At 40.5% G+C, this 24,716-nt stretch overlaps 1 protein-coding gene and 1 pseudogene across 7 annotated transcripts in view; one reads left to right on the forward strand and one right to left on the reverse strand.

Annotated features, from left to right (window-relative positions):
* LOC105831116 (homeobox protein homothorax) overlaps nucleotides 1-24,716 on the forward strand; it is a 361,421-nt gene that overhangs the window by 22,846 nt on the left and 313,859 nt on the right. For all 7 annotated transcript variants that reach the window (XM_012671023.3, XM_036289789.1, XM_012671021.3 and 4 more), the window contains 2 exons: nucleotides 4,018-4,068; nucleotides 17,940-17,990. In XM_012671023.3, the coding sequence (XP_012526477.1) occupies nucleotides 4,018-4,068; nucleotides 17,940-17,990 (102 nt within the window). The remainder of the gene's footprint in view (nucleotides 1-4,017; nucleotides 4,069-17,939; nucleotides 17,991-24,716) is intronic.
* On the reverse strand, nucleotides 13,879-24,710 carry LOC105831118 (annotated as a pseudogene).

The raw sequence follows: 24,716 nt of genomic DNA on the forward strand, positions 1-24,716 counted from the left end.
GTGCCTTTGTTGCGCCTTTTTTTCACCCGCCAAAAGAGGCATCTCGTTTTTTTCGCGATCATCGCTGGCGATCACGTCGAAAAATTTACTTGCGCTTCGTCACCTCACGAACACTTTTACATGAATCTGGCCGGTCAAATGAGCGTCGCTTCTCTTGACTATGAATGAAACCTCACCTATACTAATCTATTTGCGAAAATTCGACTTTTTAGAATGTTGTTGCATAATTAATTTTTAACACTTATCAATTGCGTTGTGAATCTATTATTTTGCCAATAGAAATTTTATGAAAAATAATTAGACATATGTATATGAGCCTAAGAAAACTGTATCTCGAACAATTTTTCGACAATTTTTGGCAAATTATATATTAGCGATTCAGTCATCAAGGCGGAGATGGATATTTTATAAGGATTCAATATTTATCAGAGAGAGAGAGAGAGAGAGAGAGAGAGAGAGAGAGAGAGATTCAAAGTCGATTAACTAAATGAAACCCGCGTAAGGTTTGCGGAGAGATATGAAAGAGAATTTGAACCGGTTTTTTCTTTGACGTTATCGGCGAATTAGACTATCCTTGTAGTGACTGTCAAATTTTAATTAAAAATTTAATCAAACATTAAAATATTAAACAAAAATTTAAATTAAAGATATTTAAATTAAATTTTTGATATTTTATTAAAAAATTTGTAATCAAGAATGTTATTTTTGATACATTTTTATATAGGTATAAAATAGTTATAAATGCATATTGTATTTGTTTTGAATAATGTGAAAGTTGAGACTTTGATGCGAGTGCGAATATTTGTGAAACATAAAGCATCAGGACCTCGAGCGCTACCTAAATTTAATTTTTTAGAATTATTTTGAATTGCATTTTTGACACACGTTTTAGATTTTCCCGTTTTAATTGTTTCAACACCAGGCGTATGTATACACGGTTAATCCTGTTGTTACGAGCTACACGACTATCGCCGGCGGTCTTGCCGTGCTACAATTTCGCAATTATCGCGTTCTAGCGTAAATATCTCCCCGTTTTGACGTGTGGTACCATGCGATAGCGATCACGCGGTATCACGCGCTGTGCCGGTTCTTCTCGGCGCGGCGCGCGGCGGTCTCTCGTGCCATGTCGTTGGCAAAAACACGTGCCGTGCAGTCATTCGTATCACTTTGAATCATTCATTGACTATCACTAATTTAAATATCGATTTGTATTTAATATTTATAAATATTTCGAATAGCTTATAATCATATTGGTGGTTATATTAGAAGGAGCATTTTCAAAGTAACTTTAACGTTTTGCATAGTTTAAATAGAAAAATTTGAAACGATAGTTTTTAAGTGAATTTTCTCTGTCACGCACGCTTCTACTTCGGAAGAATATTTCAGACTGTAAAATAGTTTCCTTATTTGAATGGTCGAAGCAAAAAATGTAAAAAAATGATTCACATTTACAAATCTTGAGGAATAATTGTTGTAATTTTTTACGCGTGTATCGTTTCTCGCGTATGCTTAAAAGTCCTTGTGGATCATTTACTATTGTTTAAAAAATATCTTTTTTAAGTTACCATCACTCGCAAACAACAAAAATCATTATCTTTATTGCATTCTCAAACATGCTTTGCTTATACACGGTCTAACAATAACATGCGACGATAGCATAGAAATCTTTTGGAGATGCCTGACTTTACATGAAATTTTTTTTAACAAATATGAAAAAAATCAGTTACTAATTTAGTTAATGAAAGTTAAATGTCTTCTCTGTTTCATATTTGAAAGAAGTTTTGTCCTTTTATCGTCTTAATTGAAAACTTGAGTTAAATCCAATAGCATGCAACACTTAAGAAAATAAAAGTTCTTTTTCGTTTAATTTCAAAAAGCACTTATACAAGATAAAAATTTAGCAGTGCCCGCGCTGTTATTCTCGTAATTACTGAAAGCGATGTTTTGCATTATTATCACAAGATATGAAAAAAAAATGAAACAATATAGAGAATATTGAACATTTATTTAATATGTTGAGAAATAAATGAAAAGAAATTAGAAAATTTTTCGCTCGTGTCACGTATTCCGGTCTGCTTAGAATTCTCCAACTGTTCAGAAGGGAAGGGTTTTACGAAGGGTTCGAGGGGGCGGCAGCAATAGCAGAGGCAAGAGAGCAGCAACAGCAGCAGCCTCCAAAGCAGCTGCTTCGTATATCTCTCGGCAGGATCGGCGCATACTACGTATGTAATACGTGTGCGTATGTATTTTCCTCCATGTGTTGTTCGTACGTGCACACGAGGTCGCCCTGAACAGACACCCCGCGTGCCGGAACGAGAGCATTCTCTAAATATTATCGCACAATATTTTTACCGCCTTCGCCGCGCACTGAGTTATGCGCCTGACAGCAAGCAAATGCTGACGTTTCTATACGCATCTATCGATGTTTGTTTTCTCATCGAACATCCTCGTACGAACGGTCGATTTCCTCCGCCATCATCGTACGATGATACCGCGTTTTTTCCTCCTACGGGAGCAGACATCGTCTTAGCACTGTTTCAATATCGTAATGAGTTGTTTCTTATATTATTATACAAACGATTTTCTTTGTAAGTTAGACGGAATATATAATGCAACCATTGTAGAATTTAAATGCTTAATTTTCGCTCGAAGTCGATTTTTTCCCCCCAATTTCTATTGCTTTCTTCTAAACATCGTGAATTCTTTAATAATATTTCACGAATTGTCTTTTGCGGAACGGATGCGTCAACCTACACGTATATAAACAACTACCTACACTGTTTCAGGAAGAACTGTGTGGAAAGCTCTAAAAGAGCAAGAGAAGAGCCATCGCAGGAAATAGAATAGACTGTTTACAATTTGTAATTGTGCTATCCGGCCGTCCGCCCGAAGATGGTCGAAAAAGCGCGATGACAGGGTCGCGTAAGAATTAACCCTTCTTTCTACCTTCCCTACGGGCAGTTGACAGTATTTTTGTCACATGAGATGCCTTCATTATCTGTATATTAAACCGAGAGAGCTCGAGAGAACTCTCCACTCAGAATTCCGGCTCATGAATACGTGTGCTCTTGCTTGGGAATTCCTGCGTGCGGACAATATTTCATTATCCGATCTTTTTCTCTCACAGACGAGTGATGCTCTTCTGACTAAAGCTCACATTTCTCGATTCTTTGGATACTTTCGACACTGTTATTCAATCTGTCTGAGGAGTTTCATCGTATTTCTTCGGGACTGTTAATGTATTTTCCAGTTGCATGCAACAAATAATGATGTTACAACTTATAGAATCTCGCACTTGTAATCTTTCTTATGAAATAAAAATGGAATACGGGTGAAATACCAAATTTTAAAAAATGTATATTTTTTCTTATTAATTTAGTTTGACAATTGATTTATATAGCATTTAGTTAGCGCTAAACATATTTCGATCTATATAGAGAAAGGAGAGGAAGAATAGTGAGGAGATCCTGAAAAATATATCTGATTATTCGATTTGATGACGAATATCCATAACTCATCCTATAGATTTAAAATGTGTTGGCTTTGTTAATGAGATTAGCTGTGTGATTCTTTTAGTCTTTTTTCATCGCGAAATCCGAACGCCAAACATGAAAACACAAAAATAATAATTTTATTTCCATTCTGTACGCGGCGCCATGAAAATGCCTGAGAATCTCACTGCCTCTCTGCTTCCTCTATCACTGTCTGCCTTCTCACCGCGATTTGCCACCGGGATTCCATTGCGTTCCCCGACGCGTTTCCGTTTCTATACGTACGAATCGAACAGTGGGGGTCCAATTAAGAGGAAGCACGCGAAGGAAATCGCTTAAAGAAAAGAGGTAGGAAGATGTGGAGGGAGGTGTGACGTCGGGTTTGGTTGTACTCGTGTGTGCATCCCCCTATACATATATGTATGTACATTGAGACGATACGATCGTCCGTGTACGACGTCTTTAATACCGCAATTACTGTGGATCCAATTATTAACACTCTCACATGTGTGTCTGTGTGTTACAGATCAGACAAGAGAAGCCATACTACATTGCAGATCCGGAGGTGGACTCGCTAGTGAGTATTTCCTTATTTATTCATTTGTATGTGTGAACAAGACGCGTTTGTTGCGTTTCTCGATATCGCTTATCTGTGACATGTAATGTTCGACTCTAGTGCGTCAGACGTTTCTAATAATCGCTTACTTTCGAGTTCCGGAGGTTGTTGCAAATTTCGTGCGAATTTAAACACGAGTCTCGCGAAACACGGCTCGTTCGTTTCACCGAGACATCGACGATTAATTATAGGAGCAATTAAAGAAGAGGAATGCTTCGAGCGAGAACGGACCGCGAGAGCGCGTTATCCGATTTAGCGGTGTGTAAATAGCGAGAAATCTCGTAGTCGTGTTTCGTCTTCCCCGACGACTCCGGCGCACACGTCTAATCGCTCAATTTCATCGAGCGATCGCCCGTCGAGATACCCAAATACGGTTGGCCGGCTTCAACGACGAAATAACGAGCCAGGAAGTAAGGTTACTACGCGCGAGTCAGCGCCAGGGTTCCATACCTTTTTTTTTTCCTCCCAGCGAGTAGAATAATTAACGGAGAGCGTTATCGTTGTTGCGCTTCCATCCGTCGTTATTCCGGTCGGTACACGGATTCGGAGTTTCACGAGGGCGGATACATTCATTATATGATATCTGGACGATAAAACAGCCGTGTCCCACTGTCCAGAACAAAACGTACCACATGCTGCATTCTTCTGTTATTTTTTTAAACATAATTGAAATTATTTCTGCAATTATTTCCAATCTTTTCTTCGTTAGATAGATTGACTAAAAAGACTATAGTGCATAGTTTTATTATTTGCTAAATAAATAATGGTTAAAGGATGATATATAATGCTTTATGTAATGCTGCCGCAAAAGATGGATGACATCATATTTATGTGCAATTCATGAAAGCAGTCAAAATCTAAATAACGTATAGACAATATTATACTGTATTGTTTTTCTTGACGAGCGAGTGACCATTCCATTCGAAACTTGGGCGGGATACGGAGGAAGAAATATTTTAGGCGACCCTCCATGCTCTCCGATCGAGATAAGTGTGAGTGGAATGGGTTTTTTTAAATAACTCCGAGTGTGTATTTTCTCGTTGGGCAGGAACGCGTACACGCGGCAAAGCCGCTATGGTTAGGGCGACTTAGAACTGATTCATCATTACGGATTCCTCGAGGAGGAATTCTTGCTCACTATCTCTTGTCTTTGTTACGTTCTATAAGAATTATATAATGTTTAAAGTGTAGTTTAAAGGAAAACAAATTTTGATTTACAAAAGTCAGTCAAAATTTAATGAAATATTTGCTGAAAAATATTTAAATAGGCTTAATAATGAATTGTAATTAAAATACAAAATTATTTATATTTAAATCAATACTTGTCTACAGAAATGTCTGAAAATGTACCAGTACTTTCAAATAATGTCCAAAATTTAGTTTTTTTCACATATTTTTTTCAGAATTATTTAGTTTTGTTTAACAGGAATATATATAAAAGAGTATTTTTATTAGAATCAATGGAGACCGTATTTTTTATCGTCATTATTTTTGTGAAAATTTTTTTACACCTTTTTTTTACATTGACAGTTTTTATTTAAACGCACACACACAAGTACTATATTTCTGAAAATCAACATGTTGAGCTAATGCCAAATTGTTATTGCGTTTGTTTTGATTTTTTACATGGAAGAAAAAAATAAAATGACGAGAATGCATTTTGTTGACTGTGTTTTTGCACTGTTGCCCACAATTTTTCGAAACGTCACGTCCGTTACCTGGCTTGTCACGACCGTATCAAGTCACAAATATTCGGGCCAGGCGGCACCTTGCGTCTGCGGCTGCCATTGTCACAACTGTCGACTGACCTTATTTAAAAATATTAGCATAGATGTAGAAACCTAGATAATGTCAAACCCGTTTCATTTACTTATTTGCAATTTGCTATTGCCCAAAATGAAAAGAGAAATAAGTACAATAGAATGATATTTAGCAGAGTAACATACAAAGTGATCGCGATAAAAATTGCGTTAATATAAAATTACGTTACTATATTAGATCTTAAAAGTGTTTGAAAAGCCTTTCAAAGATATTGCCATAACTGTTTGATCTTAGTAGCGCGATCTAAGCAAGAATAAGTTTCGTTAATGATTTATGTCTTGACTTTTGCACCACGAAGTCGGAAGTACATCATTGGCATTTGCGGTCGTCTTTTGTGGCGATTGTGCGCGCATTGCTCTCGGCTATCTCCGGTGTGCATTTGCAAAAAGCTGCCCCTGGCAGGTGTTACGAGTAGTAAATCGAGGGAGAGTTAAATAGGTTCGGTGGATAAAAATTTTTGAATCGTCTATCACTATTGGCGCGGGCAACTTGTCGCGGTGCAGCGCGCTAGAGAAACATCTCCTCGGGGCTAGTGCATTTGTCGTTGCACTCGCATGCCGGTGTAGTTACCGTGCGCGCGTAGTTGTTTACCGGTAGCCGTAGGAAGACCGGTGGAAGGTGGCGTGGCTTCATTACGTCCGTGGCAAATCGCAATCTACGAGCAATGAGCTTCTATCGTAAAGAAGAGGCACGTAACGTTCGCGCTTTTTGCCTCGTCCACTTCACCCTCTTTCTCTCTTGCTTCCGCCGCCTTTCGTCCTTTCGACCCTCCGTGCTCTCTACCTTCTCGACTCTCTCAAACTCCCGTGTTCTTTTCTCTTGCTCATCCTCCGGCCGTCTCTCGTTCTTCTACCGCTCGTTCTCTATCTCCGAGACAAAGATCCCCCTTCTACGCCCTACGCCAATCGAGCGGAGCTTTTTGCCGATAATTTCGCAGAACGGAAAAGTCACCGAGTGAGATTGCTTTCCGAGCCGAGTATGGCGAGACCCTACGATTTTCTTCGCTGGTTGTTAACGGTCAGTAGCGCAGTAAAGAGATAGCTCTGCACTGGTTCTGTTCTCTAGCATTTTCATCACGCACGGATAAGTGAGCGTAAAAGTGCTCCAAGTCCAGCAAATTCGGCGCAGTCGTCATTACTATTCTGCTGTTCAAAATCAATGTGAATCTCACTTGGTTTGCCGTTAATTAGTACAAATAAAACGAGTCTCAATAAAAATAATGAATAATGATTATAGTCGAGTTATCAGTAAAGAAAAAACAATTTTTCTGAATCTTTGTAAATTTCTAACTTGTTGAGCTATAATAATAGTGCCATAATAATAGACCAAGTGTGCAACAGAACGCTTATTAAAAGAAATTGTTAAAAAATGAATCCATGGAATTCACGAGGGTCTCTTCAAGCGGTTTCAGATGTTCGAGGGAGCGACACGCTTTCAGACTTTCAGACTGTTCTGCGCGCGCGTTCCGGTAAATCGCGGGGAATTTCCTGATGGTGCTAAACAGGGAAACCGCGCCGAGGAGACACCACGTGGGCGGACAGAACGGTTCCTTAGTGCGCGTCGTAAACGGAACGGGGGAAGAAAGATGCGGCGAGACGTCGTGTTTCGCGCAGCGGAAAGCGGTAAAGCGAGCAACGCGAAGCGACAGACCACTAAACTGTAGAGGACGCGAGGGCAAGAGGAAGTCGACTGTGCAGCGAAGAGAAATACAAGGGGGTAGAGGGGGGAGAAGGAGGAGGAGCAGGAGGAGAGTCAACCCTTCTCGTACTCGCGTTTAAATAATATTCCCATTAGCATAAGCCAGGAATGAACCAATGAGATGCTAATTGCTAGTCTTGCGCGCGCGCGTTCGGAGAATAATTATTATTGCAGGGGCATTCTACTCTCTGGCCAGACATTGGTCCTCGTCTTCGTGATTTACATGTGTGCAGGTGCACACCGAAGCGTGGCAAGAGGCGACATTAGCTTGATTATTAATTTTTCAGGTATTTATTGTGTAGCGCGCGGATGTGTACGTGCTCCATGAATCGTTATTTCTTACGCAACGTGGTAACCCGGACGTTATTAGTAAAGATTTCATTTCACAATCTCCCGGAAAGTCCGCGGCAATGTCAAATCTTCTTTGGATAATAGATACGATTTCGATATCGAAAATATTTCGAGGCGAAATGTTTTCTTATCATGAGATTAATTTCAAGCTGTACTGCGCCAATGTGTTGCGTTACGAATATCAAAATGGTTTTTTTTTCTCTCTTTTTTTAAAATTGCCCGCAATCTAAATCATTCATTGAAGCGCAGTTGTTCAGTGAGCACGATAAATTACATGACGTTTTTACATATTGCGTCAAATTTATTTTGTATTTATTTGCATCGAAACTTTTTTTTTTATTTTTCACCATGTAGAAATTTTTTGAACCGTTCTGCATATGTTACATGAATTGTATCGTATATTTCAAAGTCTAAAATGTTTTTTCTGATAAAAATAATTCAGGAAATTCATTAATCAATAAACTTCTGATCGAATCAGAAAAGTATCAGTGATATTATAAATGATTTTTTGTAGAACTTTATTTTTATGCGTTATTATTTAGGTAGAATTATATGATTTCATGTAGAATTTGTAATTGTTGTTTCATTTTGTGTCTATTAGAGAATTAAATAAAAAATTACACAGAATATACTTTGGTTTATGATGTAAATTGTAAAAACGAAACGTCAAGAATATATGACGCAAATATCATATTAGGAGGATCGACAAGTGATATCTTTAGTATCTTTCTTGTCGTGTACGTGTGTCGTCATGTCTATACAGCACGTGGCTAGTGCGTTTTCAAGGCTCGCTGCGGGTAACATTATCACTGATTATTGCAATTTTGTTACAATCTTCGTAATCTCGCTACCATCATCTTCACAACAGTCTAAAGGATTGCCGTTTGCAATCAGCGTGACTTTCGCACAATTTCTGTACGGCAAGAGAGAGAGCATTCGACCCGTATCCGTTGATTGAATCACCGATGGTGTTGTTTATTATTTAATACCCGGATCCCGTGTGCGTTGAAACTTTTCAGCGCTAACCCTAACGACTCTTAGTATAGCGTTGAAAGAAGCGATTGTAATCGTATGGTTAACGTTTTTACGACTGCGTGCATTGTAAGTCTTGCTAACGCATAGCCACGGACATACTCGTTTCTGCACTTTGGACGTGCGCGAGTATTTTGCGAATATCACGCATTCCTCAAGTCTCTCTCTCTCTCTCTCTCTCTCTCTCTCTCTCTCTCTCTCTCTCTCTCTCTCTATCTCTATCTCTTTCTCTCTGTCTTTTACCGGACACCAATATTTTCCTGAGACGTCTCATCTCTCCCTTTCTCCTCTTCGGCCAAGCATGGCGCTGATAAACACACCGCCGCGCCGCACCGCGCCGAAACGTATTCGGTTTTTTACTTCGCCCCGGCAGAAATATGTTGCTCTTATCTTTGCTTCGTGTAGTCCGAGAAGTCGAGAAACAGGCGTGCTTTCCGACTGATGGACAAAAAGAGATATTTATCTGGTCTCTCCGCGTCGAGATTCAGGAACGTATGCGCGTACTCGCCGGGCTTCTTCCGCCCACGCCAGGACCGTCTCACGCTGGTGGCAATATTATATCCTTGAGCGCTGTGACGTTCTTTTTTGCCGCGACGGTTTGTGAATTAGGAATAAAGGGCCTGAGCATGGCGGTAAGGTGGTAGAGAGCGAGGGTTTGAGTGTCCCGCAGAGACTTCTCCAACTCGAAAGGGAAACCACTGCTCGGACAGGCTTGAGGGCGGAAAGAGAGAACTGTGGTGAATGTGTAAAGTATAATGTAACAGAAGGACTGCCGAAATGCGTAGCCACTCCGGTGGTCCTTTATGTACCACATGAACTTTTCGACAAACGATGCGGCCAAGTCGCCTTGCAATTTAATTGCCATTTTTCATGATACAATTATTCTTAAATTACAGCGAGTTAATCTGGCCAATTAACATGAATGCGATAAACGTTTTATCGCATATACGAAAATATATTTAAATAGCTTCTTTTTTGAGAGCAGTAAGTGTTTATATACATAGAAAGTGGTTTACAAATTACGGTGAAATACGATTTTAATTCTCTGTCTACACGTACGTTATTTTTAGGCTAGATCGTTCACGTTGAATTAATGTTCAATTAATAATTGAACTTACGCGTTTACGGAATAAATGGGGTGGGATGTTTATATTATTGTTCTAAAACACTTTCTTAAACAAAATTTCTTTAATTTGACTAGATGTTTAATATTGGCACTGACGACAGGTATTATTCGCCTTACAATCGGGAGGATTAAAATTCGGAGATACGGAGTAAAGCACGCGCATACTCGATCACTCGAACGACGCCGATGGGCGTCGGGCATCGATTATCGTTCGCTCGAGTATGTCAAATATTTAAGCAAGCCGCAGTGCACACGTCATCATCGAACCGCGAGATGGGATCGCGTCTCGTCTAACAACAAGTTCGGTACGTTGAAGCACGAATTAATTAAGCATCTGCAAGCGTGAAATGGCGCGGAATCTCGAGCAAAGTTTGTTACAAGGCGCGAGAGAATGTCGTGACTCGTTTGCTGTTATCGGTATGGGTCATTGCGTATCGATATTGGAACTGATTAAACTTGGACGTTCATATCTGTGCATTGGGTATCCGATAAGAGCGGACAAATAAACGTGGATTCGTATCAAGCACGTGCCCGAATATACCGAAATACTTCAAGCCATTTGCCGTTACTCGCACACTCGCCTGGCCGCTTGAGAAGTTTGCGAGCTCGTTAAGGCTGCTGCCGGTTGTAAAGGCCGGAAATGTTTTATTTATACGGCATATCCCGTGGTAGAAATTGATTTTATAATTCCCATGGCGGGCGGTAATTAGCGGCGGCGTCGACGGTGCAAAACGCCAGGCAAAAACGACACATTGTATCCGACGAATATCGTCGAATGAATTTCTCTGAAATATGGCGAAACGGCGCGGCGCCCATGATACACAAACGTACATTTCATTCGGTGATTATTTGGCAAGGAAATGAGAGAGAGAGAGAGAGAGAGAGAGAGAGAGAGATGCGGCGGGACTAACGAAGGATAAGCAATCTGCACGGGCCGATGGGGCGACGATTAAGACGATAAAATAATTTCCGAGCAAGCGAGGTGCCTTAGTTGTTCGCGAGGATGTCCCATGCTGCGCCAATGCCTTCCTCGTGGAGCATGTTTTACTCACGGGTTTATGTCGTTTCTGCGTGGAAACGACGATGAAAAAAGAAAAAAAGGACCTGGAAAGAGGCTTCTTCTCCCGAGCTCGTTGTGCCGCTCGTTAAGACGGTAATGTTGCCGAAAATATTCGCAAAAATGCAAGTGCAGTTAAAGTCGAATGCTTCCTGGTACATACGAAACTTTTGCGTGCGTGTCTTTCTTACGACACGTCGACGACGCATTAAAAAAATTTGTAAGTTACTTATGATTACTGCGAATATATAAAATATGAAAAAAAGAAAGTAATATATTATTTCAGTTTTTTAAAGCTATCATTTATTAAAGCTATCATTTATTGAACTATTTTGATTATTATGCTTATATTTCTTATTGCGCGAGTAAAAAAGAATAATTGAAAATAATGTAGACGATCAGATTGCTATTTTGCTCGTAATTCTAGATATTATTTGCCACGAGATGTTTTCGGTTGCGTTTGATTTTCTCGTCTCGTAGCCGTCGACGAACGGCCGGAGTCAGCGGCCGAGGAATCACGCGACGCACCTTTTCTTCGTTTTTCTTCATTTCCTCCGTTTATCCGGGCGCCCGTAGTGGTTCCTCGGCTCGTTTCGTGGTTTCTTCTTTGCCACACGCGCCCTTATATATACATACACCACAGACCTTCTTTCTATACGGGACTTTGGGTTGGGTTATATTACGGCGGACTAGACCTCCCTCTTTCTCTCTCTTTCTCTCGCTCTTTCGAGCCCCGTGACTTTGCGCCGTCGCCGAGACTATAAATCTCCGGCTATTAAGACGGTAGTCCACCGTTTTGATGGCCCGTGCCAGGACGTACTATCATCTTAATATCGCGTTACGTGCACGTGCGGGATGCCCGAAGTTCTTGCGCTCTACATAAACGTCCCGTCAAGTCGTCCTGATCGGCTGTCAATGTTGCTGCTATTAATACTTTGAATGCAAGTATGATGGTTTTTTGTTCGACTTATTCGCGGTAAATCCATATTACGCACAAGAGTAACAAGAGCAGCGTTCTTTATCACGATTTCACATATTTATTATTTTATCTTATGTGTATAAGATGTTATAATAATAGCATATTAATTAGAATTAAGCTTTTATAGCATAGAATTAAATTTAGTAGACATTTCCGTGGTAGATGTTACTTTTTCGATTTTACTATAAGCAAAAAATATGTTACGACACTTTAATTTAGCGTCAGTTTTTAAGAATATTAATTTATCTAATTTATGAAATTTACATTTTTTATTTTTGTCCTTTCGCCTATTTAAAAGATTTTGTTAGTCGGTAAATTCTTTTGCAAAATTTAAATGCATTTGTTCTGTTGCTGATTTGTGTAAAACAATGTTGGCGGTATCGATAATTGAGAAAACAACGCGTGGCTAACTACCGGAATACAAGTAGGCGCGGCGTGTTTGCCGTTGACAAGTACCACGATTTAACAATGTTTAAATATTGTCGCTTCGAGTATCTTCGCGCGTTTCGAGCGCGCGACCAGGTTGTAGATAAACCGTCCCTTGCTTGCATAGCGCTCTCGACTACCGTGTATCGTCGGTTCACCTTCCTGCTCACGTACACATCGAACGGGGAGAAGATATCTCTCTCTCTCTCTTATGAACTCTTTTCTCTCTTTTCCCAAAATACAGATTTTCTAATTTTTGAATGACACGACATTTGCTGCATGTAATTTTTCTCTCGTAGATACAATTGAATTTGATATCAATATTCTCGTTTTACGAATGAGCTATATTAATTTGTAGAAAAAAATATTTAACCAAGATAGGCGCCGTTTGGACGAAGTGTGCATGAATAAGTCACTTGGATTGTTACAGAGTTATCATGAGTCGACAGTTGACGGGACGTTGTCAATGATAATAGATTGTTGATGCCATTTTTTCCTATGAGTTTAACGCCGAAGCTGAAGTGATAATAAAGTGATCAAGACTTAATCTCTGAGAATATAGTCATAATTGGCACGAAATTCTTGTTTGACAAGTCGGACCAATGAGAGAGGGGAAAGAGGGGGGGGGGGAGAGAGAGAGAGAGAGAGAGAGAGAGAGAGAGAGAGAGAGAGAGAGAGAGAGAGAGAGAGAGAGAGAGAGAGAGAGAGATCAGGTCGAGTAATTTGCGAAAGAGAACACTTACCTCGTAAATCATTGGACATCGATAACGGTCGTCGCGGCGTCCGTGTGATGTCTTTCGTTAATAATTGATACAATTAACAGTCATTTATTAGAGTTGCTCGCGTATACAGGCTCAGAACGTGGCGTTTCCATATCGTATCGAACGCAATTTACGTTTCGTCGATTTGTTTTTGTTCGATATCACGGCAGACTTAGCGCGTGTCGCGCTTCGATTGATCTTTCGTCCATCCTTGTGTCATTTCACAACTAAGTAATAGCTTGCGTGTCGGTGCCTTACTTTGCTCGCCTGTGTTTTTATTTTATTCTACTTGCACTCTCTGGAATTGATTAAAATTAATTCAAGCAATTATTTTAGCTGTTAATCGCAATCTCATGCCGTTTTACAGTGTATCGCTTATGAACTAGAGTACTAGACTATTCGCGTATATTTTCTTAGGTATTCTTACGGAAATCGAGGCTATTTTATTGATAGATAAAAAGGAGAGTTTTATTCGTTTTTAAGATTATTATAGAGTTATATGGGATTACTCGTTTTTATATGGGAAATTGGAGAAAATATCACCCTCTTTTGGTTTTTCTCAGTATAGCCGCGAGTTGTATCTCTATTTGGAACCACTTTGAGATTTATTGCATCCTTCGGTTTCCCATCTTTCCGCATTTGATCGTTTCTTTCGATCAAACTTTTTACCTTATATGTTTTATTTCATCTTCTTACGGGCAATGAGGTGCGCGCTCATTAATTAATTAGGTTATTTAAATCGATAACGATGCCTCTCGTCAATGTGACTGCGTTTATACATATGCATTACGATTTTATGAATTCTTTTCCGCGCGAGCGAGTGCCAGCCCTCTCGCGTATACAGTCGACCATTCACTCTCGTTTGTCTTCTCTCTTTCTCTCTCTATCTGACGATCTCTTCGGCAGTCTCACTTTCGCTCGTCGGTCGCCATCTCGTTCCTTTTTCCGCCGTCGCGCGCGTATGCGGACTAATTAATATGAGCTGTATACGAGCCCATCTGCCTGGCACAAGGTCCACCTATGCGGGTACCGACCTGGCTATGCGATATAACGATCTCATCAAGGTCGTATCACTACTTCACCGTACTTTGCTGGAAGTGTTGAAAACGACCGGTATATTACGCGCCAAGATTTATGCCGAGCAACCGAGATCGAATTTAATTTTCTCAAAAATCGTTTGCAATCAATTATAAGATGCTAATCGTGGTGCTTTAACGAACCACATCACGGAACGGATTGACTTGCCGCATGAATTTTTTTATTTATTATTTTTTTAACCTTGAGAGGGAGAGAGAGAGAGAGAGAGAGAGAGAGAGAGACTCACTTCAATCTCAAAATTTACATTTATATTAATAATGACAGTTATGTGTATACATTCCAATTATAAAAGACCGTTGGCGGTGCGTTATTTAATATATGGATGAACATATAATGGAATCGATATGACACAAAAGTGGGGCAGTGGTGCATGCCTGCATTTACGTCACTGACAGCATCCAGTTTATTTTGTCAATCTAAAGAAATGACATATATTAATTGGAAACTCTGGCGACAAGCGCATATATACATTCTTCATTATTCACAAGAATTGAACGAAAAAAATAAGAGACACATGCTTCTTGGTAATTTTATTATCGATATTCCATTAACCTCCTTATGCTGTAATGGATTAATAATTTTTTAAAATTACTTTTAATAACTTTTTAAAAAATAAAACCGATATGTTCATATATTAATTCATAAAATGGCTTAAAGCGTAAATTTGGAATTGAATTTGTTGAATTTATTAAAATTCTTTGATTTTTATCCTAAATGAACAAAAGGTCTTGGCGTCTTGACGAAATATCCTCACCAGATGTTGGAAGAGCAGCATTCGCGAGGTGCGAAATCTCAACGTGGTGTTCTCATTTACACTTTCGTACATGCGCATCGCGCATTTCGCGCATACATCACGCATTCGTCGGTGCGGTATGCATCACGTGTCACGGTGTAATGACGCTCGAGTGGAAGCGACCGGGGAAAAGAAACCGCATACGCGGTGACGAAGGAACGAAAGAGAGAACGCACAAGGGGAGACTCAAAGTAGGTGGGGGCACCCTTCGTCGTCGTCGGGCGTCGCTTCCGACTGCGTCGTCTCTGTCGGCTTATAAATAACACCATCTCCAAGTTTCTTCGTGTGTTACTCAGTTTTTCTTCTGCCTCGGTCTCTTCCTCCTCCGACTTGAGCCTTCTGCCTCCCCTGCCCGGGAGATACTTGGCCGCTCGCAAGCCTAATTAATAACACGTGATGAGCGATCGTGGCAAAACCTCCCGAGCCGAAAGATCGCAAGCGGAGCAAGAGAGCCGACGAAGAAGAATATAAGAGAGTGACGTGGCCTGGACTAGACTTCACGAAGAGCTTCGTTCGCGATAGTTATAGAGATACAGACAAGCGTACTGTTGTGGAAGGTCTACATACCGAGAGATGATAGTAAATACATCATTTATATCTCGACGAGATTATAAATTTTCTTTCGTAACTACTACGAGAAACGTAAAGTCGTAATCGAAATAACTTGCCACCACCATATCAAGTATGACATGCTTGTAATTTTATATTTGGCACTTTTCAAATTTATACACTTTAGTTTTTATTTTTTTAATGAATTATATTGCACATACGTTTTGCAAGTTTGTGCGTCAGAACGAAGGATATTTGCGGTGCTGTTCTCGCACGATCGGTTAACGACGAATATACACGAGAGCTCACGCTACGTCGTGGTAACTACGTCGTTATTGGTCGGGGAAGCAACAAAACCGTCGGATATAGAGAACACATTGTGTATAACATCGGAGGCGAGGAGAGACGAGACCACATTCGTGGCGAATCGTCTCCTCGCACCATCTCGCGAAGGAGCACCCGGGTGTGCTGTGTTGTGTGTTCGTTACTGAACCGATATCATCTTTGCTTTTTTTCTCCGCTCTGTCTTCCTTCTCCTCCTCCTCCTCCTCTCTCTCTCTCTCTCTCTCTCTCTCTCTCTCTCTCTTTGCGCTTCATCGCGTTCTTGTTTCTCTTCTTATCTACTCTCGCCCTTTCCCCTTTCTTCTTTGCTGTCCGTTTGTCGATGAGAAAGAGCTCTGAAGTGTCGAAGACCCGATACATATTCTTTTGACGCAGACAATCCGTCATCCAATGTACAACGTGAATAATTGTTCTTTCTTCTACTTACAATTTTGATTCGTTCTTCATCTGGTAATTACGATGTCGAATGAATTTGATTTCAGAATAGAGTTACTTATTATTTTTGCATATTAAATACTTTATGCTTTATTTCAATAAATGGATCTTTTTTTCGTTATCGCTGCTTTTCTCCTTTCGATGTCAACTAAGCTATGTAGATAAGGAAGAATAGTATATAAAAAAATAATTTTTTACTAAATAGTCCCAAAAGCATTTCCGTTTTATTATACTGTAAATTTATTTTCTCTATATACCGAGTGCTGAAATGCACTTTGCCGTGGTGATATCTCGTCTTCTTGTCGTTCATGGTAGCTACAGACCCGGTGTTATACCTGCCTCGCTCAGAGCGTATCCTTCCATGGCGAAAGGATGATGAGGAGGCAGAAAGTAGTAGGTAGGTATCCGGATGAGTCCACTATCTCAGGGAGCACTCATCGCGACCGCTTCGTTATCGGCCACGCGGAATCATAATGGACCATAATTGCATAAATATAATGTTAATTAACAATTAAGATTGCCGCTTTGCCTAATTGAATCGCCGCTTTTGCTGTCTCCGAGAGAAAACGACATTGCCGCAACGTACGGCCTCCTCTTTGCGTCGGAGGATTTCGGGTGGCCTTAAACATTAATGGCGTATCGGAAAATTATACCGACGGTCCTTCCGAGGATGCGCTTTCGATACCGCGGACACATCTGAAAAAAGGAGGGGAAAAACAATTATTACTTTTCGATGTCGGCAGGCACGCTCGCTTATCGAACTTTATGTTCTGATATTTTTCTAAGTGTTGCGACGGACACACGTTGCACGTATCACGCGATTGAAAATGTCATGGTAAATTTCTTTCTGCAGGTAATACGTTTTTTATCATTTTTGTTTCTTTTTTTTCCTTTTGAAAACTGAAAGAAAGGACGAATCGGTAACCAACGAACCTCCCATGCCATGATATCGAGTATCGTCGTGTGCGCTGCGCGAATTCCGCATTATCGAGTACAGATATACGCAATTAGCGAAACGCAGATGCAATAATAATAAATTTCTCTTAATAACCGTCGCGTCATCGTCCTGGTGATATTTAGAAACCCCGGAAGAGGTAAATACAAACACAGGCGCGAAAATAAAACAATAGAGTTCGAATCTGCATTGGAGAGCTGTGACCGTCAATTTGTTGCCGTTGACGATACAGCAGTGTGTGGTTAAATCATGTCTGCTTCATGTTCCTTCTATTCTGTCGTTCTCCTTGATCTCTACATCCCTTTCCTTCGTCATCTCTTCTTCCTAGCCTCTTCGAACCATCCAATGCCTTTTTTCTATCTCGTTCGGCGAATGTATTTTATTTAATTTATTTTTTCTTTCATTTCAGATGGTTCAGGCGATTCAAGTCCTCCGGTTTCACCTCCTCGAGCTCGAAAAGGTGAGTATCCTTCACGTCTGCATTATGAAGCTCATAACGTTATTACCAATTCAACAGCGTATGCGATGCGTTATTGTAGTTATCTATTTCTTCGTTATCTAACTTTAGATCTCTCTGTTTTTTTTTTTTTTTTTTTTAAATTAACGTGTAGGTTTTTATTTAAAATTGTTATTTTACGTTAATGAAAAATACAATTTCTTTTTTAAAACTACACTTATTTTATCTTTGATCAGAATTAAATATGTAATGTGATACTGGAAACATTATCGGTTTATATAGATTCCCGTTATGCTATTTTCCGCTTAAAACTTTGTGTGAAAATGTTCACGTGTTGTTGATACAAAAAATAGTTTTCTACTTAAAACGATAGTGCATGGTCGATTAGAAATTCTCGCGATCGGTTTTATTGTGAAAGATTACCGCACCCGCCTGCCGATAACTTGCCTTTAACACCTAAAAAACGACTGTTATGACTGCGGGGGCAATTTTCCGTAATTGCAGTGAAAGCTCCACATCTATGGCACATTCGTCGAGACTACGACGCAAACAGACTCTATATGTAAGTGGAGTCATTTTGCTGTCCAATGGGCGGATGACAACGAACGCTTTACCTCATTCGCAGTTGTTTGCTTTGGAATGGTAGTTTCTCATTTCTTGTTTTTTTTTCCTTCTTATTTTTCGTTCGTTGCTACACCTCCCCTTCTTCCCGATTGGCGAATTGACAATACGCACCAATAATTTACCAGTCAGAGTCGGTATAGCGTGGAATTATACAACCATGTAAACGGTGAAAGTGAGACATCTGTTGAGGGAAATTCCGACATCGTGGGCTTTTCATCGGCGAACGTGAACGAAAGAGCCATAAGTTCGTTTGATCGTGGAATCTTTCGCTCTTGACGAGTTGCCGGTATGTTTTACGAGTTTCTTAAAAATTCGCGTGCATTTCCTTTTTTTCGAGGTGTATTGTCGATGGAAGAGGTAAACTAATAAGGTTCTCTCGCTTTCGGTGCACAGATTTTTCGATAGATCTTTGCTCTTCTTTCAAAAGAGAGGCTACGCCCGCGGGATGCTGATCTGGTTTATGCAGACGGTTTTTACGGCAATATTTTATCATACAAAATAGCGGACATCCATCGCATTTCCATCGAAATGGCAGCTGACGTGGCGGCAGCCATTGGCCGCCGTGCGCTCTCGAGACCTCTTCGCGATGCTTCGCTGTCGGTCGGCCCTTTTACTCGTCTGGTTCGATCGCATGCAATTTTATAGCAATTTTTCTTGTTTACGGCGATCATATTATTATAATGCCGTACCACTCGCGGCAGATACAAGTATCTTCAGTGCGCCAAAGTTAGCGTAGTACTAATATCATGAAGATTTATATTTATCTTTGAAAAAATTGGCTCAGGTTCCACTTTCGCACAAATGGAATACGCATTAATGAAATAGAATCAGACAGAATATGAATTTTGTAGTAATTTTATACAAATGCTCGAGATGCCACATCCTGGTAGACTGGAGGAAAAGACGCATTAAGTTAGCGGATAAGTTGAAACATCATTGAATCTGCCTTTACGCCGGCTTATCTGTATCGAGGCAAATGAATTTACTAATTGGAGCTCACTCAAAGTTTCAGTTTATCGCGATAACACTTATTACTCGTTTGCCGTTCCTCTAAATTTGCTCTCGTTAATGAAAGCACATAATTAAGAAAATTAACAGACGCACGATATAAGAGATAACACCGCTGTGGGTGTATTCTTCGATATACTGGAAATGATACCAATGCCACGAAAGTATTCGATACTTGGGTACGTGTAAAACGGGCTTGCTCACGTGCGTGGAATCCCTACCCTCGAAGTCCGAAGACGAAACGCAGCTTGGCACGCCATCGATGGTAACGGAGATTGAAACGTTTCTGGTCCCCGGGGCCTCTTCTAGACAAGACGAGACGCGAACGAGCGGAGCGGAGCGGAATGCAGCGGGCGCGATGAAGAAGATTCCATAAATATCTGTGCTCGAAGTGAAGGAGAGAAGAAGGAAGACGAAGAACGGAAAGTGAGATAAAGAGAAACGAGGGGAGGAGAGAGAGGGGGGGGGGAGGAGAGTGCAGTATAGAGAGAGAGAGAGAGAGAGGGGGGGGGGGAGAGCGAGCGAGAGAGAGGGGGGGGGGCAATGGAGGCAGGCTCATGGTAGCCCGCGGTGCTCTGCCTCGTGCATTTAACATTTTCGAACCAATCGCGTATTAGCATAATTACGTTTTGCCGGGCCCGGTGCGCGGAAGGAAGGTCCGGTCAGGCCCTTTTTCCTTCTCTCTCTCTCTCTCTCTCTCTCTCTCTCTCTCTCTGCCTTTGCGGCATTTTCTGATGGCGCGGCCATCTCTTTTTCTTCTTTTCTATCGTCCTACTCATGTTCTTCTCTTCTTCCATCGCAGAACTCCGGACAACCGTCTCTCGTACACCGGTTAGAGAGCGGTAAATTTCTTATGGGATATTATGGCATACACAGTGCATACCAACGGGATTCGTACTGGTACAACACGCGGGCGACCTCCTCTTGCCCGTGGACGTGCCGCGTACGGAACTGGTTCTAAACCTATGCCAGCGCACGTCGCTCTCTCCTGCTAGAATATCCTTGTGTTCCAACATGCATACGTATGTGCCTTAGGAATTTTTGGATGTTTCTTACTACAGAATCTTGGTCCGTTTGCCATAGGAATTAAATTTTTATTGACTCGCAACGAGATTTTCATACGTAGACATCTCGTAGATTTATTCAAAAGATAACGAAACATTATAAATTTATTTAATACGTTGAAATTGCTGAGATTTTTATTAAAAAGAATTATGATAGTTGGGAAAAAGTACGAGATTCTTGGGTTGCTCATCGTCATCGATACCGTGATTGGAAGGGAAGAAACCGAAGGCCTCGACCGTTCGTTGTACACACCCGGTATACAGATATCCTGTGCGTGCCATAAGGGTGGTCAGGTTGCGAATCGGGCCGCAAGAGAGGGAGACCGAGACAGACACCCCGAAACCTTCATTACCTTCGGCTTCAAAGGAGCCCATTGTGCCGTAAATGGGGTTCCCCGTGTTCCTTCTTTTCTACTCTCTCGCTCGTATGTATCTTGGATCTGTTCCATTCTTCGGCGTTTGCCTTTCCGAGAGTCCGTGAAGAGGCAAGGTAGGAAGGAAGAGGCGGATGTAAGATTGGGAAACGTTTACCCGTTCTTTCCTTCGTTCCCGTAAATTTTCGAGCAATTTCGAGGCTGAAATGAATGAATGAAAAGACAGTACTGAGATATTCAAGTTCGTATAATGTGCGGAGTACCTTCTTTTCTTCCATTACAGAACGACTGACAAAAGGGAGAATCGTTTACATGTTCTTTTAAATGGCAAACTGATGTCGGAGTAGTTATTTTCTCTTTATCTTTGAAACGATGTGTAAACACATGGAACAATCATACATAAATGACAATTTTTTTAATGTAACTAAATTTCTAAGCGCGTCTTTTGTGCAATTTGTTTGTAACTTCTATCATTTATTTATTTATTTTAAAATAATTGTACTAGTTTTATATACTTACACACACACACACACACACACACACACACACACACACACAATATGCACAATATTCTTTATAGTGTTAAAATTTGAACAGAATTCAAATTAAGATGATCATAATTTGTTGGTGATTTAAATTTTGATCCAAATTTCGTGCGCATTTGTCATAAGGATATATTATCGAAGGCAATTGCATTGGATGGTATTCAACAAAACCCGTATAAAGAGACATTATTAAAGTTAAAACTAAACATCAAATTATTTAATTGCCCATAAAATATAAATAATTTGGAAATTACAGCCATTGTCAAATGAATCCCTTGTGATATTTTTATCACTTAAATTAAGTATTAGGCTTGATCTTTTTTGCTACACTGTTACATTGGTGTAATAAATTAGAGTGACACACACACACACACACACACACACACACACACACACACACACACACACACACACATATTTGTTTCATTCTAACTTGTTGCCCCAGTGCAGCAATGCAACAACGAAAAAGAACAAGCTTATTATTTTTAAAAGAACAAGGTATTATATATGTTCTTCAAAAATAATATTTAATAAAATTCTATTAAAACGATATAAATTTTCTCCAAACAATCGTGTAGACTCGATGACTATTTCATTCACGTGATTGATAACTTAAGAAGCAACCGGAAGACGAAATCGTTCATCGATTCGAGATGGTTGTCGTTTCCGTTTTCGCTCGAGAACATCGATGGAAATAGTATTATCGCAGCTGTTTAAATCTTTGATCGTAGCGTCCTTACTAAAAGTTTAATTCGAATCGATACTAACCCTCGATTCGAAATTGAATCGTAATTTAACTTGTGTTGAAACTTTAAGTAGCATATTCAGATCCCGAAGACTATTTTTGTACCGCGTCCAATTACGGACGTGGGGCGGGTTTGCAGCCTGAAATTTGTTTTGCTTGCCTTCATTCGCCAGATAACGGGCCACTTTGTCGTATCGCGCATCACGAGATATTCTCGGACGACATTCTCTCCGAAAAGATCGGACCTAACCACCACATTGTCCTTTTGCTATTTCGACGGCCGCCAAAAGCGATTTTGGAAAAGGAAGATGCGAGCGATCGAGCGTCCCGTCATATCGCCAGAGACGATCCTCCTTGAATTCCTATACCAGTTCTCTCTGAGATCATCATCTACGGTATAGAATGACACGATTCAATGATAGGATAGATACAAGAATCCGCGTGCTTCAAGGCGATCGTATCGTATTCTATGTCGTAGTTGAAGCATCCATCCAGTTATCTATCTCCTACCGGCATATTTCTCCAATATCTTTGAAGGTAATTAATGTTTTATATATTTTTTAAAAATAATTTGATAAACCAATCTTTTCATAAATATTTAGATTTTATTTTGTTTCTTTATAAAATTTATCATTCATTATTTATTTTTTATTATTCACACAAAACGAGACAAAATTGAACCGCATTTCTAAAATTCTCAAAGAATAATAATATTATTGAAGCGGCATCAAAGCGAAGGATTGATTTGATGCGTTAGGGGGTGGTAAGAGGGGGACGTAGACCCTTTTGTATTTTTTTTTGCTCAGCATTTGTCGCTCAGTTCGACTCGACTCCCGGCGGATCAAATTCTAACCAGTCCAGCATTATAGCCGCTGTCCTTCGGAGTCCTTCGTCTTTACCTACCCGCCTTTAGATCTCCGCATTAAAGAGAGAGTTTAGTTATCCCGAGGAAGGCATTGTGTTACTACATCGCGGTGGTATGTCGAAGCAAATAGCATAGGAAAAAAGTTGCGATGCTGCGATGGAAAAAGTGCGGTCAACGGACCGGAGGTTGTCGTATTATCGGTCTTGATGAGAGGCCTCTCAGTTTTGAAGGAAGGTAAACGAGCGTGACGAATGTTCGCCGGTCGATGCGAAATAATACATCGTCGTCTTGCAGTGACTTCGTATAATACATATAATGATCTTATTGATTGCCCCTAATAATATCATTGAGTCATCTTTCACAAGCTAGATGAAAACAGCTCGATTAATCTCATAATCTTATCGAATATGCGCAACGCATTCGATTAAACTGGTGGTTTAATTCACGCTGTCGGATTATCACAAGCACCAAGTCAGTTTCTGTATTTATCTCTGTAGACGATGTTCATTTAACTTTCTCACTTCGAGTGATGAAGAGCAAATCGTTCGTCGCTGAGTCTCTTGCTCGGTCGAGGAAACCCGATTACGAGTGCATTGTTTTGTGTACGTGTTCTCGACGCTATTGCACCATTGGATGATGCCGCCTACGGCAAAGATGGCCGTATTCTATATTATATTATATAAATGCTTAACAAGAGCGTGTTATAAGTGAGCGCTAGACCGTTGGGCAAGGTAATGCGAGGTAGCCTCGGGAACGAAAGACGATGGAGGAGGAGAGGGAGGGTGTACGTTTGCGAGGGCCGTACGCGGCTTCGTAATATCTCGACTCGCCAACGATTTACATATAACAAGATAACGAATTTTATTTGCTTTTGCTTATATAATACGTTTATTCTAAACGAAATCAAGGAGGCGAATCAGGCAGGAAGATAGGGTCGAGGGACGGGGAGTTAGAACGAGGGTTGGAGGATGAAAGGGGGATGGAGGAGGACCGGCTATCTTATAGGCTTGTCAGGCTTCATTTGCATACATAACATTCTGGTCGACTGGACACCGGTCAGATCTCCTCTCTATCTTTCTTTCTCTTGCACTCTTACTCATTCGCCGCATCGGTTTCTCTTCAGCTACCAGACCGCTTCCACGGCCTCGAGATGCGCGAACCATCCTTCTCTTCCATCTTCGTGTATCGATACCGCATTCGAACTCGCTGTTGATCGCGTCTCTTACTTTTTGTTTCTTTTTCTCTTTCCCTCCTCTCCGCCCCTCTCCGTTCTTCGCTCTCTCTTTACGTCTCGACACTACAATAAACTCTGCATCGGTTGAATTTATTCGATGGAATCTGTCTGTTAATCATTTTCGGTGACGTGGTTAATTAGTCACTTCCCATTGGAAAGTATCTTTTGGAAAACGGTATCCTTTTTTTTTGTTCTCCGATAAAGAATTGATCTAATTGATTCTCGAGTCTTCCTCATGACTAACGAATGTTCCTTTTTTTTTCGTGTTAC

The sequence above is a fragment of the Monomorium pharaonis genome, chromosome 7, assembly GCF_013373865.1.
Source record: "Monomorium pharaonis isolate MP-MQ-018 chromosome 7, ASM1337386v2, whole genome shotgun sequence".
Taxonomy (NCBI): domain Eukaryota; kingdom Metazoa; phylum Arthropoda; class Insecta; order Hymenoptera; family Formicidae; genus Monomorium; species Monomorium pharaonis.